Source organism: Geotrypetes seraphini, chromosome 4, assembly GCF_902459505.1.
Source record: "Geotrypetes seraphini chromosome 4, aGeoSer1.1, whole genome shotgun sequence".
NCBI lineage: Eukaryota > Metazoa > Chordata > Amphibia > Gymnophiona > Dermophiidae > Geotrypetes > Geotrypetes seraphini.
This window is the reverse complement of record NC_047087.1, coordinates 128,160,559-128,177,331: the sequence shown is the minus strand read 5'-3', so window position 1 is coordinate 128,177,331 and position 16,773 is coordinate 128,160,559. Positions and strand designations below refer to the sequence as shown.

The 16,773-nt window shown below is 43.7% G+C and overlaps 1 protein-coding gene across 1 annotated transcript in view; it reads left to right on the top strand.

Moving 5' to 3' along the window:
* The window catches only part of LCA5L (lebercilin LCA5 like), a 153,610-nt gene that overhangs the window by 118,638 nt on the left and 18,199 nt on the right, over positions 1–16,773 (top strand). Inside the window, exon 6 of the mRNA XM_033941841.1 lies at positions 6,833–6,902. Coding sequence (XP_033797732.1) covers positions 6,833–6,902 — 70 coding nt within the window. The remainder of the gene's footprint in view (positions 1–6,832; positions 6,903–16,773) is intronic.

Here is a 16,773-nt window from a genome sequence, read left to right as displayed (position 1 = left end):
ATAACCCAATAAACATATTTCAACATAAAGACTCACTCGTTATAATTAGCGGTGATCCACACGTCTCTTCATAATGGACATGTCCGATTTTAGCATTTGGATCTTAGTACTATGGGTTTGGTCTTTTCTGGGTTACTTTCTATAGTCTGCTTTTCGTCTGGAGTCTTTTGAGTTTAGAATTAAATTTTATGACATATTTTTGTGGTTATAATTGTATGACATGTCTAAATTGGTCAAGTTATCCATTCTTTTTATTATTTTTTGTCCCCTCATAGAGTGGCAGACCGCCCCGGGTGCCAGCCCTAGAGGGGTACACAGCCGGCTGGATCCAGAACCTTCCAAGCTGCTCTAAATGGCACCTGCACCTTAGCATGGCTGCCGTACTTATTTTGAAAGAGTCGGCTGCCGCACTGAAGTGCAGGAAGGTCCCGCGATGACTGCATTTGCCACCTCTGCCTCTGGAAGACGTACGTGACGTCGGAAGGGGTGGACCGGCAGCTGCAGTCATTGCAGAACCTTGCCGCAACTCCCTGCATCTGCCGGCCCAACCCCTCCAACGTCACTTACATCTTCCAGAGGCAGAGGCAACAGAAGCAGTCATCATGGGACCTTGCTGGTTTGGAGGGAGAGAGGAGTATAGAAGGGTGGTGGAGGGAGAAAAAGGAGGTTAGGGTGGTATGGAAGGGTGGTGGAGGGAGAGAAAAGGGGCAGATGCCGATGGAAGTGATGTTCAGGGAAAGGAGAGAGAGACATAAGGGGGAAGGATACTGGATGGAATTGGGTTGGAGGGAAAGAAAGGGGGCAGATGCTGATGGAAGTGGGGGGAAGGGAGAGGAGAGAGTGAAATGCCAGACCATGGGGGTGTGGGAGAGGGAAGGGAAGAAGAGGAGAGAGATGCCAGACCATTGAAGGAGGGAAGGGAAGAAGATGGATGCCAGAATAATAGGGGTGAAGGGAAAGATGGAAGGGGAATACAAGGAGAGAAGATGCCATATATAGAAGGGGCAGAGAGAGGGTAGACAGTGGATGAAAAGAAGAGAGTGACAAGACTATGAGGAAAGCAGAAACCAGAGAAGACAATGTAGAAAAAAATTATATTTATTTATTTTTTTGCTTTAGGGGAGATGCATCGCTGTTTCTGTGGTGTTGCATTGTATGCAGAGTCCAGCTTCTTGGTGGTTCAATTTAACCTTTGTCTACGTTTTTCTACTTTATCCCCCCTTTTACAAAACTGTAGAGCGTTTTTTTAGCACCGGCCATGGTGGTAATTGCTCAGAATTCTATGAGAGTCTGAACTGTTACCACCATGGCTAAAAAACACATTACAGTTTTGTAAAAGGGAGAGAGGTTAGTTTGTGATTACATATTCCATACTAGGCGAAGGTGTTTTCTGTGTTCTGTGTGTTCGAAAGACATGGTTTTCAGTTAGGATTGATTGTGTAGGATTGATCTGTACTAGTCTGGCTTGTTTAGTTTTACAATGGGTGTATTGATGTACTGCTCACTGCAATATGTAAGATACTGCCTTTTCCTAAATACACTCTTGTGTGATATGAGAATTTTTCTAAAAATCATGCTTTTCATACAGATGGGGGGGGGGGTGTCAAAAAACGATGGGCCTCGGGTATCACATATGCTATGTACGCCACTGCCTTCATAGTTTATATCTAATCCACAAGCCTGCTTTTAGGACCTACAGGGTATGTATCCCTCTGATTCATGACAATTTCACTTCTCGTGTTATCTTATCCATTCTTTTTATTATACAACTGCCCAGATAAGCATCATTCTTTGATGTGATTGGACCTTGAAAACTAACGGCAACAGTATTCTCCCCAGAAATTTTTTCCAGCCATGAAAAACATTTGCTGCATTTAGTGTGCCACAAAAAACATTTGCTCCGCTTAGTGTGCCGGAGTTAAAAAAGTTTGAGAGACACTGCTCTATACCATTTGAAAGAAGGCAAATATCTAATTATTCACTTCTAGAATTGGATACTTCTTAAATTTAATATAAATATTATGGAACAAGTGTCAAACCTTAAGAAAGGCAGTCATATTGAGCATTGGAAAATAACTAATAATTAACTAATACAAATAGTACACATTTAGGGCTCCTTTTACTTAGCTGCGATAGCGGTTTTACCGCGCACTTAGCTCGCGCAGAATTGCCGCACATTCTAGGCGCTAATGCCAACATTGAGCTGGTATTAGTTCTAGCCATATAGCGCGGCAATTCTGCACGCGCTAAAAACGCTATTGCAGCTTAGTAAAAGGAGCCCTTAATTTTCCCCACCACCAAATTTCCTCGTCCTGCCCCACCCGGCTACTTTTTCATGCCACCCGGCTAGAAAAAATTTCTGGGGAGAACACTGTGCTTGCATACCTCTTCTATACAGACCGTCAACTCTGTCAGTTTCCCGTCTTCATTTCCAGCATATAGTCTGATTGGTTCCGGTATGCTGTGTATATCCTCTTCGGTAAATACAAATGCAAAAAATGTGTTCAGTTTGTCTGCGATTTCTTTGTCCTCCTTTAGCACTCTCTTTATTCCATGGTCATCCAATAGTCCCACCGCTTGCTTCGTGGGGCATTTCCCCTTAATATATTGAAAGAACAGCTTGAAGTTTTTTGCATCCTTGGCTATTTTTTCCTCGTAGTCTCTTTTGGCCCCTTTTACCGCCTTATGGCACCTGCGCTGATGTTGTTTGTGCTTATTCCAGTTTTCGTTCGTTTTTGACCTTTTCCATTCCTTAAACAAAGTTTTCTTGTCTATGATCACTTCCTTCACCTCTACAGTGAGCCACGCCGGTTCTTTGTTCTTTTTCCTCTTGGATCCTTTTTTGATACACGATATATATAGATTTTGCGCCTCGGTGACTGTGTCCTTAAAAAGGGACCAAGCTTGTTCTAGCGTCTTCTCAATCTTCTTCCCCACCATGAGTCTCATCGCTTCATAATTCTCTTTTCGGAAGTTTAGCGCTGTGGCCGTCGTTCTGAACCGATGTTCCTCTCCTGCGTCCAGGTCGAAGTGGATTATGTTATGATCACTGCTTCCCAGCGTCTCTTCTACTTCTACACCTTGTGCCGGTCATCGCAGTCCATTTAGAATTAAGTCTAGAATTGCATTTCCTCATGTATTTTCTTTTACAAGTTGTTCCAGGAAGCAATCGCCTACAGCATCCAGGAACTTGGTCTCCCTAACACAGCTGGAGACCAGTCTATCCCCGGATAGTTGAAGTCACCCATGCTTTGCCTCCCTTGCAGTTACATTTAATCTCGTCAGCCATTTCTCCATCAATTTCTTCGGACTGCCCTGGGGGTCGGTAGTAGATGCCAATCTTCATTTCCAGTCCATTTGTTCTCCAGAATTTTGACCCATAGAGACACTAACTTATCCATCAGTTGTGGTGTGTTCTCTCCAGTAGATTCAATTCCCTTTTTGACGTATATGGCAATGCTCCCACTTTTTTGAGACACTCTGTCTCTGTGATAAAGTTTGTGTCTCAGACGTTTTCCTCTGTCCACCATGTTTCTGTGATGCCAATGATGTCAATGTTATCTTTTTGTGCCATAGCTTCTAATTCACCCATCTTATTCCTTAGACTAATTCACCCATCTTATTCCTTAGGCTCCTCGCCGCTGCCCCTCTCACCTGCCTTCTGCTGCCCTGCTCCTTCTCACTCCGCTCTGTCTCCCTCCTCAGCTGATTCTCCTCCTTCTCCTGCCTCTTGACTACTCCTGGTTGCCCTGCTCTCAGGCTGCAGTGGTGGACTCACCGTTGGCCCCTCCCCTTTTAAGGGGGAGGTCCGGATCTGAGTTTCATGATTTCTTCAATGAATATGCATGAGATCTATTTCCATGCACTCCCTCTGTTGTATACAAATAGATCTCATGCATATACATTAGGGAAATCCTGAAAACCCAACTAGGTTGAGGCCCGTGAGGACAGAGGTTGCCCACCTCTGTCTTATCTGTTCCCTTGAGATTGTCATTGGAATGCTTTTCATATTTCACTTATACAGGGTGAAGCAAGTAAAACTAACCCCCAACAGTTTTAGGTTTTCTTACAATTTTCTCAGCAACCACTTTGAATTTCAACAAGAAATTTACATACTTAGTCATCATATTTACTTATTACAATTAAACAACATTTAGGGCTCCTTTTACAAAGGCACGCTAGCGGTTTAACGCGCATAATACCGTGCGCTAAACCGCAGGCCGCACTAGCCACTACCGCCTCCTCTTGAGCAGGCGATAGTTTTTAGGCCAGCGCGGGGGTTAGCGCGTGATGAAAAGTCACTTGCATTAACCCTGCTAGTGCGGCTTAATAAAAGGATCCCTTAATTATCTTCAGCTTGGAAAAGAGATGGCTGAGGGGAGATATGATTGAAGTCTACAAAATCCTGAGTGGAGTAGAACGGGTACAAGTGGATTGATTTTTCGCTCCGTCAAAAATTACAAAGACTAGGGGACACTCAATGAAGTTATACGGAAATATTTTTAAAACCAATAGGAGGAATTTTTTTTTCACTCAGGGAATAGTTAAGCTCTGGAATGCATTGCCAGAGGTTGTGGTAAGAGCGGATAGATGGTTTTAAGAAAGGTTTGGACAAGTTCCTGGAGGAAAAGTCCATAGTCTGTTATTGAGAAAGACAAGGGGGAAGCTACTGGAATATTGCTACACCTTGGGTTTTGGCCAGGTACTAGTGTCCTGGATTGGCCACCGTGAGAACAGGCTACAGGGCTTGATGGACCATTGGTCTGACCCAGTTAGGCTATTCTTATGTTCTTAAATTATGTTGATGTTACTGACATTTTAGTATTAGTACCTAGCAATTTTTGCACGTTAAATATATTCAAGCTAAAACTCAGTAAAATAACATTTTTCAACATCATTCAAATGTGTCAGAATTTGCAGTCACTATGAATGCTCAAAGTTTCTACCCCTAGCTTTAACATAGATCTTCAATCACTCTGGGATGTTCTTAAAAATCTTATTGATCAGTCCCTATGGCAGGTTGTTCCAGATCACCTGACACCTTGCCAACATCAGGGCAGGATTAATTCGTCGAGGGCTCTTGGGCACAAAAGTACACTGGGTCCCCTGCCCCGCCCCACCCCACCATGCGCCCAGGTGGAAACAGGAAGCTGCGTCAGAGGGAAGCTTTGGACAAGCAGCACTGCTTGCACAATTACAGTTCCCATTGCCTTTCTTACCCGCGTTGCTTGTTTGTCTTACTTTCCATCGATGGGGGAATTGCCGATCGGGGTGGGGCCCGTGTTGCCAATCAGGGGGGGCTCGCATTGCTGATCGATGCTGGAGGGGCCCATCGCCGTCTGGAAAAAACAATGTTGATGCCTTCCTTCATTGGGCTCCCCTGACCGTTTCGGGCCCTAGGCACGTGCCTACTTAGCCTATTGGTTAATCCTGCCCTGGCCAACATAATTGCTATTCTGATCTAAAGTGCCCTGAAGTTGCCAATAATAGAAATTCGGTCTTTTCCCTATTAATTCTCAACGTGTGCGATGTTATCCATAGATCTATATAATCTACAGAATTGGTGTTCTGCTTCAAGGCTTGTTCTCCATGTCTTCACACTGGCAATAGCATGGTGATATCTATTCATATTCAGTATGAGAACTTTTTAACCCCTCAATTCCAAATTTGAACACAAGGAATGCAGTAATACATTAAACAATATGGAAGATAAGGAAGAGCCATGTGGCATGCCACATCAAGTAAACTGTTTGCTAGAGAGTTCACCCTTCATCTTAACCTGATATGATCTTTCTATCAGGAATCTGGTGAACCAAGATAAGACAGACACTACAATATTAAGATCACGAAGTGGATCTAACAACAAACAATGATCTAATAAATCAAATGCACAAGACAGGTCAAATTGAAATATTGACATTTGTGAGCCTTTACTCAGCAGCTTTTTCTCAGATGCCACAAATGAACAGGTAATGTTTCTGTGCTAAAATCCTTTTGAAAACCTGATTGAGCAGAATGAAGTATTTTATGTTTATTCAATTAAGACTGTATTCCTGTATTTCTGCTATCCATCCTTCTATGATTTTTGCAAAAATTGGAATCAATGCCACTGGTCTGTAATTAGAAAACTCTGAAAGACTTATTTTTAGGTATAGGTGTTAATATAATGGTACTCAATTTCCATGAAAAAATTCCTCTGCTCAAACTATAATTCAACCAATCTGCCAATATTTGTTTAAACCTAGAAGAAGCCACTCTAGTATGGAGGGCACCAGTCAAGCTAAAAGTAGGACTTAGCATATTTTGTTAATAGTTGATCAACTTCCTGATTAGTACCTATTTACCATTAGATAGAGTGGGAGCCCACCGGGACAGTTAGGGAATAATGCTTGAGTACCCCTGAATAATTTGTAATCTGCATAGAATTGTAGGATATGTGGAATATAAATTATATTAAATAAATAAAAGAAGACCACTCATTTTCTAACTATCTATTGGACTCTAAGGGGATACTTTTTTAAGCCTTAGCTGTATATACTGTATATTCTGATCTTGTCATCTTTTGTTCACACTTGAACTGAATAAAAAGGTTCTGCCTTCCAAAGCTTGTCAAAAAAAAATGTTAGTCCCATAAAAAAGTAGCACTTTCTTTTCTTTTGTTGTTTTATTATCTTTTAAAGTGGACTAAAACAGAAACCACACTACTGTTAGTTCAACAGGGAAGTTAGCATGAATACACTGGAAATTTAAGAATAAGTAAGATCATGGAATAATGGGGAAAAGTAAAAAAATTAACAAGATATTCTGTATGTCTACCATTTGTGACTTGTAGGATAACATGAAAGAAGAAATAAACATTGAAGCAACCAAAGAGAAACCAAAGGAAGAGGATTATCAGCAAGGTACAGCTTTGCATTTGTCATTTAATTTTGTATTTACAACTTTGAGGTTGATTTTCAGCAGCTGACTCACCATGTAACATTAAAGGGGGAATTCATCAAAGGGCACTAACCATTTTAGCATGCGCTAACAATTAATGCTAAATGCTAAGACTCCCATAGGAATATAATTGGTGTCTTAGCATTTAGCGCATGCTAATTGTTGGCACCCCTTGATGAATTCCCTCTTAAATGGTTCAGAAATCCATTAAAAAATTTTATATATTTTCAGTGGTTTAAATAACTCTAGCATAAGGGGTATGCAGAGGTGGAACATAGAGTAGCTCTCTATGTAAAGATCAATATCCAAGCGACCGAAATGCAAGGGACCTGGGGAGAGGAAGAAGCGATATGGATCGCTCTGAAAAGAGAAGATGGAACTTCTATCTACCTGGGTGTAGTCCACAGACCTCCGACTCAATCACAGCAAATTGATAAGGATCTGATTGTGGATATCCAAAAGTTTGGAAGGAAAGAGGAGGTGCTGCTGTTGGGAGATTTCAACCTGCTGGATGCAGACTGGAATGTTCCGTCTGCGGAATCGGAAAGAAGTAGGGAGATTGTGGATGCCTTTCAAGAGGCTCTGCTCAGACAAATGGTGACGGAACCCACGAGGAAAAAAGCGATATTGGATCTGGTCCTCACAAATGGAGAGAGTATCTCTATGTTCGAGTGGGTGCTCATCTGTGAAGTGGTGATCATCAAACGGTTTGGTCTGATATAATGGCTAAAGTGGAGAGCGGCCGCACGATACTTAAAGTCCTAGATTTCAAATGCATGGACTTTAATGCAATGGGAGAGTACCTGAAGAATGAGCTATTAGGATGGGAGGACATAAGAGAAGTGGAAAGACAGTGGTCTAAGCTGAAAGTAGCGATAAAAATGGTTATGGACCTTTATGTGAAGAAAATAAATAAAAATAAGAGAAAAAGGAAACCGATATGGTTCTCCAAACTAGTGGCGGAGAAAATAAAGGCGAAAGAGTTGGCGTTCGTGAAATATAAAAAAAACCAAGAAGAGGAGTGCAGAAAGGACCACAGGGTGAAACTGAAAGAAGCCAAGAGAGAGATACGTCTGGCGAAAGCACAGGTGGAAGAACAAATGGCTAAAAATGTAAAAAAGGGAGACAAATTTTTTTCAGATATATTAGTGAAAGGAGGAAGATGAAAAATGGAATTGCTAAATTAAAAGATCCTGGGAACCGATATGTGGAGAGTGATGAGGAAAAAGTAAATGTGCTAAACAAATACTTCTGTTCTGTGTTCACAGAAGAAAATCCTGGAGAAGGACCGAGATTGTCTGGCAAAGTTATACGAGAAAATGGAGTTGATTCTGCGCCGTTCACAGAGGAGAGTGTTTATGAGCAACTTGAAAAACTGAAGGTGGACAAAGCGATGGGACCAGATGGGATCCATCCCAGGATACTAAGGGAACTCAGAGAGGTTCTGGCGAGTCCTATTAAAGACTTGTTTGACAAATCTCTGGAGATGGGAGTGGTTCCTGGGGATTTGAGGAGTGCAGATGTGGTCCCTATTCACAAAAGTGGTCACAGGAATGAAGCAGGAAACTACAGGCCGGTGAGCCTCACTTCAGTTGTTGGAAAAATAATGGAAGTGTTGCTGAAAGAAAGGATAGTGTACTTCCTTGAATCTAATGGGTTACAGGATCCGAGGCAACATAGCTTTACAAAAGGTAAATCGTGCCAAACGAACCCGATTGAATTTTTTGATTGGGTGACCAGAGAGCTGGATCGAGGACATATGCTAGATGTAATTTACTTAGTTTTCAGCAAAGCCTTTGATATGGTTCCTCATAGGAGGCCGTTGAACAAACTTGAAGGACTGAAGTTAGGACCCAAAGTGGTGAACTGGGTTAGAAACTGGCTGTTGGACAGACGCCAGAGGGTGGTGGTTAATGGAAGTCGCTCGGAGGAAGGAAAGGTGAGTAGTGGAGTCCCCCAGGGTTCGGTGCTGGGGCTGATCCTGTTCAATATGTTTGTGAGTGACATTGCTGAAGAGTTAGAAGAAAAAGTGTGCCTTTTTGCAGATGATACCAAGATTTGTAACAGAGTAGACACCAAAGAGGGAGTGGAAAATATGAAAAAGGATCTGCAAAAGTTAGAGGAATGGTCTAATGCCTGGCAACTAAAATTCAATGCAAAGAAATGCAGAGTAATGTATTTGGGGATTAATAATCGGAAGGAACCATATATGCTGGGAGGTGAGAAGCTGACGGGGAGAAGGACCTTGGGGTGATAGTATCCGAAGATCTAAAGGTGAAAAAACAGTGTGACAAGGCAGTGGTTGCTGCCAGAAGGATGCTGGGCTGTATAAAGAGAGGCGTAGCCAGTAGAAGGTGTTGATGCCCCTGTACAGGTAAGGCCCCACTTGGAGTATTGTGTTCAGTTTTGGAGACCATATCTGGTAAAGGACGTAAGAAGACTTGAAGCAGTCCAGAGGAGGGTGACAAAAATGATAGGAGGCTTGCGCCAGAAGACATATGAGGAGAGACTGGAAGCCCTGAATATGTATACCCTAGAGCAGTGGTTCCCAACCCTTTCCTGGAGGACCACCAGGCCAATCGGGATTTCAGGCTAGCCCTAATGAATATGCATGAGAGAGATTTGCATATAATGGAAGTGACAGGCATGCAAATCTGCTTCATGCATATTCATTAGGGCTATCCTGAAAACCCGATTGGCCTAGTAGTCCTCTAGGACAGGGTTGGGAACCACTGCCCTAGAGGAAAGGAGGGACAGGGGAGATATGATTCAGACGTTCAAATACTTGAAGGGTATTAACATAGAACAAAATCTTTTCCAGAGAAAGGAAAATGGTAAAACCAGAGGACATAATTTGAGGTTGAGGGGTGGTAGATTCAAGAGCAATGTTAGGAAATTCTACTTTACGGAGAGGGTGGTGGATGCCTGGAATGCACTCCCGAGAGAGGTGGTGGAGAGGAAAACGGTGACTGAGTTTAAAGAAGCGTGGGATGAACACAGAGGATCTAGAATCAGAAAATAATATTAAATATTAAACTAAGGCCAGTACTGGGCAGACTTACACGGTCTGTGTCTGTATATGGCTGTTTGGGGGAGGATGGGCTAGAGAGGGCTTCAATGGCTGGGAGGGTTTAGATGGGATTGGGGGAGGATGAGCTTGAGATGGCTTCAATGGCTGGGAGGGTTTAGATGGGATGGAGTAGGTTTTAATGGAGATTTCGGCAGTTGGAACCCAAGCACAGTACCGGGTAGAGCTTTGGATTCTTGCCCAGAAATAGCTAAGAAGAAAAAATTTAAAAAAATTTAAATTGAATCAGGTTGGGTAGACTGGATGAACCATTCGGGTCTTTATCTGCCATCATCTACTATGTTATTATGTATGTATGTTAGTAACATGAGTTTGATAAGTCTAAAGAAAAGTTTGCAGATAGAGACATAAAAATTATGTGTGTCATATACAAGCCCAGCTGAAGTAAGCACAGCCAATGTTTGCCCTTGTGTGTGTATGTATCTAGGTCCCGCTGCTTTAAAGTCGCCGTTAAAATCCTGTGAGCAGAGAGGAAGTGATGTCACCCTATCTAATGTTAGCCTAAGCGCTAAGCTTTTAAGACACCAAGTTGCTCTCTCTGTAACTTCTCTACCTCACTGCTCCCCATCTTTGATCATCATCTGATAACCTTTACAATTACTCCCCCACCCCCTAAGCTATGCCCAGTCATCACCAACAGGTTTCAAAATTTTCAAGCCCTAAATCCTTTCACCTTCTCAACTACTGATTCACCTCTCCTCATCTTCACTATGTTATCCAAGTCTGTCCATGAGGCTGTCTCATCATACAATTCTCTCCTCTGTTCTGGACACCCTTGCTCCCCTTGTTTCTCACCCTGTCAGGTGTACCAAACTTGAACCTTGGCTCACTCCCAGTATTTGCTACATACGTACTTGTAGCTGCTGTGCCAAGTGCCTTTGGCTAAAATCTCACACACACTTCCTTCACTTTAAATTTATACTGACCTCCTTTAGTTCTGTTCTTATACTGGTCAAGCATGACTACTATATCCAACTAACTCCCTTTCTTCCAATGCCGTCTCTTTGCCACATTGAACTCCCTCTTCAAAGCACCCCCACCCCTCCATCTCTCTCCCCCAGATGATGGCTGAATACTTCCATAACAAGGTTCACAAGATTTCCCTTGAATTCACTACAAAGTCACATTTTCTCCACTTTCCATCATTCACTCTCCTGACCTTCGAGCTCACACCATCCCTTCTTCTTTCATCCAAACAACCTGAGAGGTACCCACTCATCTTCCTCTTGCATGGTCTCACCCTTTCGATCCTCCTTCAACTACTGATGACTTTTCTTCCTTCTCTGGAATCACAGAGGAAGAAACTAGACAAATTCTGTCCTCAGCCAAGCCTATTCCCAGCCCTCTACTTGACCCCCATCTCACATACTGTTATCCCTTCCATCTGCCATATCCTCAACCTATCCATTTCCACTGCAACTGTCCCCGATGCCTGCAAACATGCAGTGGTTAAGCCGCTTCTCAAAAAACCCTTGCTGGACTCCCACCTGCCCCTCCAGCACTGCAAATTTCAATTGCATTCCTAGTGCTTATTTAAATTCAAGATCAGTAAGGAACAAAGTACCTTTAATCAAAGATTGGCTTGAAGAACAACAGTTAGGTTGCTTGTATTATGGAGACTTGGTTAACTTCAGATAATGATCCTATAGGTGGCAGGTCAAATGCACGCAAGACAAAAGCGCGCCGACAAAAATGCCAAGACAATAGAGCGCAAGGATAACAGTAAGCAAGACAATTCAGTGGAGGGAAAACTCAGCGCAATGATAATTCAGCGCGCCTCAAAATGGCGCATGGCGGAGGGCACGCGCACATTCACCACGTCACCACGTTATCAGTATGGTTCTCTTGCCTCTTTGTGCTTTGACTATAAGTCATGTGAATGCATTTTCATTACTATGGTTACGTTTCTTCTTTATATATGTGCTCAGAACAGCCCGCCTTCCTTTCGCTGCCTGACTGTCTGTTATAGGTAAAGCTCTGGTTTTGCTAGACTTTGCTCTATAACAGATATTTGTCTTGCTCGGATTTTATTCGCCTTTGGTGAGAGCAACACTACTTCCAAATTTGTCTTGCACTCACTTGTCCGCTCCCGTTTGTTCACGCGCTGTTGTCTTGCGCGCATTTAACTTTGAACCAATCCTATAATAGGAGATTTGCTGCCACCTGGGTATAAGATAGTTTCTCTATGTAGGGAGAATAGAAGAGGAGGTGGTTTAGCTATTGTTCTAAAGCAGTGTTGTCTCAAACATTTTTAGTTTCAGAACACTAAACAGAGCAAATGTTTTTTGCGGCACATTATAATTGAAATTATAAAATTGCAAAACCAACAAAAAATTAAATTTGGGAGTTATTTATTTAAAGAGCTAGATTCACTAAGCAAACCAATCGTGTACCGATCGGTTTGCAAGTCCTTTGAGACCAAATTTCCCTCCAACCCCATTCACTAATGCCTATAGCGATCCGATCCTGACCCTCCCATGCCAATTAGCAAAACCCCATGCAAAATAGCCAAGCGACTGATTCACTAACAATTGCTTGGCTATTTCGAATCAGGTTTTACTATTAGCAAAGCCAACTGGTGCAGACCTGTCAGTAACTGAGTTACTGACAGGCCTGCCTGTCTTTTTTATTCATTATTTCCCATGGCACAGATATTTTGCGCGTGTTACACATGCAAATTATCTGCCCCATCCCCGACCAGCACAGCTCTCGCACACCCTCCTCATGACTGGCATGGCCCAGCACAGCATGGCCCTCGCCTCCCTCCAAGCATGGCCCACCCACCCCTGGCACCAAAAAGTTGGGAGCAGGAGGGGTACTCAGTCCCTCTTGCTCCATAGGCCTCCTACCTCCCAGCCCACCCTGACTGGCCTACCCCTGGTCGGGCCTGCCTGCCTACACCCACCTCCCTCCCCGTATCTTTAAAGTAGTTGGGAGCAGAAGGGGTACTCGGACCCTCCTGCTCCTAAGCCAATCTTTGGGAGTAGGAGGAAAGTCTTCCCGCTCCTGCTCCTCCGGCCATCGCCCTATAGCAGCCTTAGGCCCCACCCCAGCGTATCATCTGATGTACGGGGAGAGGCCTAAGGCACTGATTGGCTCAGGCACCCCAGGCCCCTCCCAAGGAGGGAGCCTGAGCCAATCAAGGCCTTAGGCTCCTCCCCGTGCATCACATGATGCAATGGGGTGGGGCCTAAGGCCTCAGAGTCGTCGCAGGAGGCATGGGAGCAGGAGAGCTTGAGCACCCCTCCTGCTCCATTAAAGGTACGGGGAGGGGGGTGGAAAGGGGTCCTGAAATGGGTACGGGGTGTCCGGGGGTGGGGGGTGGCAGGAGGGAGATGGCATCCCTCCTGCAGTTTGTTTTTTGGTGGGTGAGCCGGGCCCAGCCCAGCCAGCAGGACTAGATTTTGCAACAGGGAGGGAGATAGGCCGGATCAGGATGCCTTTTGTGGGACATCAGTGTGGGGGGGGGACATCGATGTGGGGGGGGGGGCATTGCGACTTTTTAAAACTTTTTCCTTTTTTTTACTTTATGTAGGCCAGGGAGCCCGTGGTTTTAACCCGCTTTAACTCGTGGGTTAAAACCACAGGCTCCCAGTGCGAGAAGGACAGGAGAGATTTGGGGCAAGAGCGGGGTGACAGGAGAGATTTGGGGAGAGAGCAGGGTGGCAGGAGAGATTTGGGGCAAGAGCGGGAGAGTCGGGATAGGGAGATTCGGGGCACAGCTTCAAGGCAGCAGAGAGCAGGCTGCGGGGCAAATTTTTTGTTGGGTTCAGGGAGGGAGGGGGGGGTTTCAATATTTTTAAAATCGAGCAGATATTTTGCGTATGTAAAACACGCAAAATATTTGCCCAATTTTTTAAAAAATTTAAAAAGCCAGCAGCAGCCCTGACAACAGTGACAGGAGGTTGTTTCTCCTGTCATTACTGTCAGGGCTTTAGTGATCTGTGCAGTTGGCTGGGGGGGCGTATCAACGATCGTCTCCATTTGCATGCAGGCCTTTAGTGAATTCGTCGGCCTGCATGCAAACAGAAACAGATCGCACACGGATCGGAGGGTTAGTGAATCTAGCCCAAAGTTCTTTAAGTTATGTATAGGTAATTGTAACAATGATGAAACCAAAGTAGATAGAATAGAATTGCTAATCAATGTGATGGATGTGTTTGTTTTCAAGTGCAAATTAACTAAAAACGCAGCTTAATAGTCAACAAGCAACATATGTGTTTCATCATCCATCAACTGCAGTAGTTCTCTTTTTTTTCAAATCTATTTTCTGTCAGACCTGAAAATCCGAGTTTGCAAAGATAAGAAGGTCCAAATGGTAACAAAGCCTTGATTGCTTTGTTGCTCAAGTTAGGATAACTACTGCATAAAAATAAAACTAAAATTACTTGGTGTTAGTTTTCAAGGACCAATTACATCAAAGAATGATGCTTGTCTGGGCAATTATATCCTCACATACACAGACACTGATAACATTGACAGACTCTTGCGTATATGACGTATATGTCATATATTCTAGTGTATATAAATCAAACAATAATAAGATTCCAGTTTAAATATACACTGGTGGCACTTGCTCGATACCTTAACCCCTGGTGAGCACTTAACTTCAAACAATTGTAGCTGAATAGGGGAAAATGCCTCAGATGCTGCAAAGCAAACCTTGCTTTGAAGCTATGAAAGGGAGCTTAAATTGGGCTAGATTCACTAAGCAAACCGATCGGTTTACGACCCCTTAACGAGCAAATTTCCCTCCGGCCTGATTCACTTACTTCTCCTGCGATCTGCTTTGAATCCATGCATGCAAATGAGGAGAAATGCATGCAGATTGGACAGCGACACGATTCACTACACAAAATTTCATATCGGACAGGGCTGGCCAATCAACGAAGAAGCGACTGCTGGGAAGCAGTCGAAAACGTCCTTCCGACTCTCCTGTTCTATTGAAGTCCTGCTCTCTGCCCTGTCAGCCCCAATCTCCTGCAGCCCCGAACGCCTCCTGCAGCCCTGATCTGCCTGTTTCGTCCTGCCTGCCCTGGCTCTCGCGGTCCTGCACCCCTGGGCTTCCCTGCCCCAAATGCATGACTGACATGTCCTCTCTGCTCCCCCTGGCTCTGCTGCTTTCCCTCCAGTGCGAGCCCGCGGGTTTAAAGCGGGGCTGCACGCCACAGTGCAGCCACGCTTTAAACCCACAGGCTCGTACTAAAGGGAAGGAGGGAAGAGGCTGTCACTGCCGCATGGAAGCAGGAGAATCGGGCTTGAACATTCCATACAAAACCCATCCCGGTCTGCTCAGCTCCGAAGCTTGCACATATGGGCTTTGAAATCATGGTGCACTGCCCCAAACACTTCTGCCCTGACTGCCTGTGCAAGCCCATGGGTTTAACCCGAAGTGGGTTAAACCCACGGGCTGCAAAAGTTTAAAAAAAAAAAGTTGCGGCTGGGACGGGTCTTGTGCACTGATCGCACATGCGCGAGCCATGCAAGCAGATGGGGACGTTCCTCCGATTGCCCCCATCTGCATATTTTTGTTTTCTGAATTGGTTGGACCTTCCCGGAATGGGCCCGGATCGGGCCCGATCTGGCAGGTTAGTGAATCCTGGCCATTGTTCTTTAACTCATTTGCTTGCTCCACCTATTCACACACCTTTTTTTGGCTTTTCAGCCTCTCTCACACAGCTCTTCAGCCTCTCACACAGTTCACCTGGTGTGGGAGCTTGCTCCACTTATTCTCATACCTTAATATGGACTTTATATTTTGGTTTGTTGGGCTCTTACTCTGAATGCCAGCAATGTTTATTCAGTAGGTCTATCTCCTCCAGACTTTTTAGAACCAACTTTAGTAGATTGTTCCTGTCCGGGCCAGAAAATTCCTATTATTATAGATAATAGAAACCCTTTCCATAAAAAATCGATCTCCCCCAGAAATTTAATTACCTGGAAGCCTATTTTATTAGATTTTTTTTAGATTCTCTTACTCCGGTTCCTGTCCTTTATTGTAACGCTAGATCTGTTTGCAATAAACGGCAGATCATAAAAGACCTGTTATCCAAATTAGATCCAGGTCTAATGTGCATTACTGAATCATGGATTTCTCAGGATGACACTTTTAACCAAAATGACATATGCCCCCGGGACTTTAGGAGCCTATTGTCTTTCAGAAACAATAAAAAAAGGTGGTGGACTAGCTTTATTATTTAAATCATTTTTTAATGTTTAATTGCTCGAAAAGGCTAGTAGCCCAAAATTAGAGTATTTGCTGGCATCTGTTAAAGATGAACTTTCTACCCACTTTCTAGGTATTTTCGTTTTCTATCGACCCCCAATTCCTTAGAATAGATCTTCTGTTCTGGATACAATTGCCAATGCCTCAACTAAATTTCATAGATTATTAATGTTCGGTGACTTAAGTTTACATCTTGAAGATACTAATAATAGAGATGTCTCTGATTTCATCCTTTTTCTTAAGTCATTGGGTTTTTCATCTTCAGCTTTTACTTCAACCCATGAAAAAGATCATTCACTGGATACTGTTAGTTTTTTTGTTTTTTTTTATCATACCACCCAACAGACTTTTATTGATCCTGTCCACTGGCAGCAAGTCCCTAGGACTGATCACTACCTTGGTAAGTTTTCACTTCCTATTTTTATGTCCCCTATTCTGACACAATTTTTGCAGAAAAAAATACTTGTTATTTTTAGAAAGAAAATCTTCCCAGAATCCTTCTGGTCTCAAGTCTTAGCTT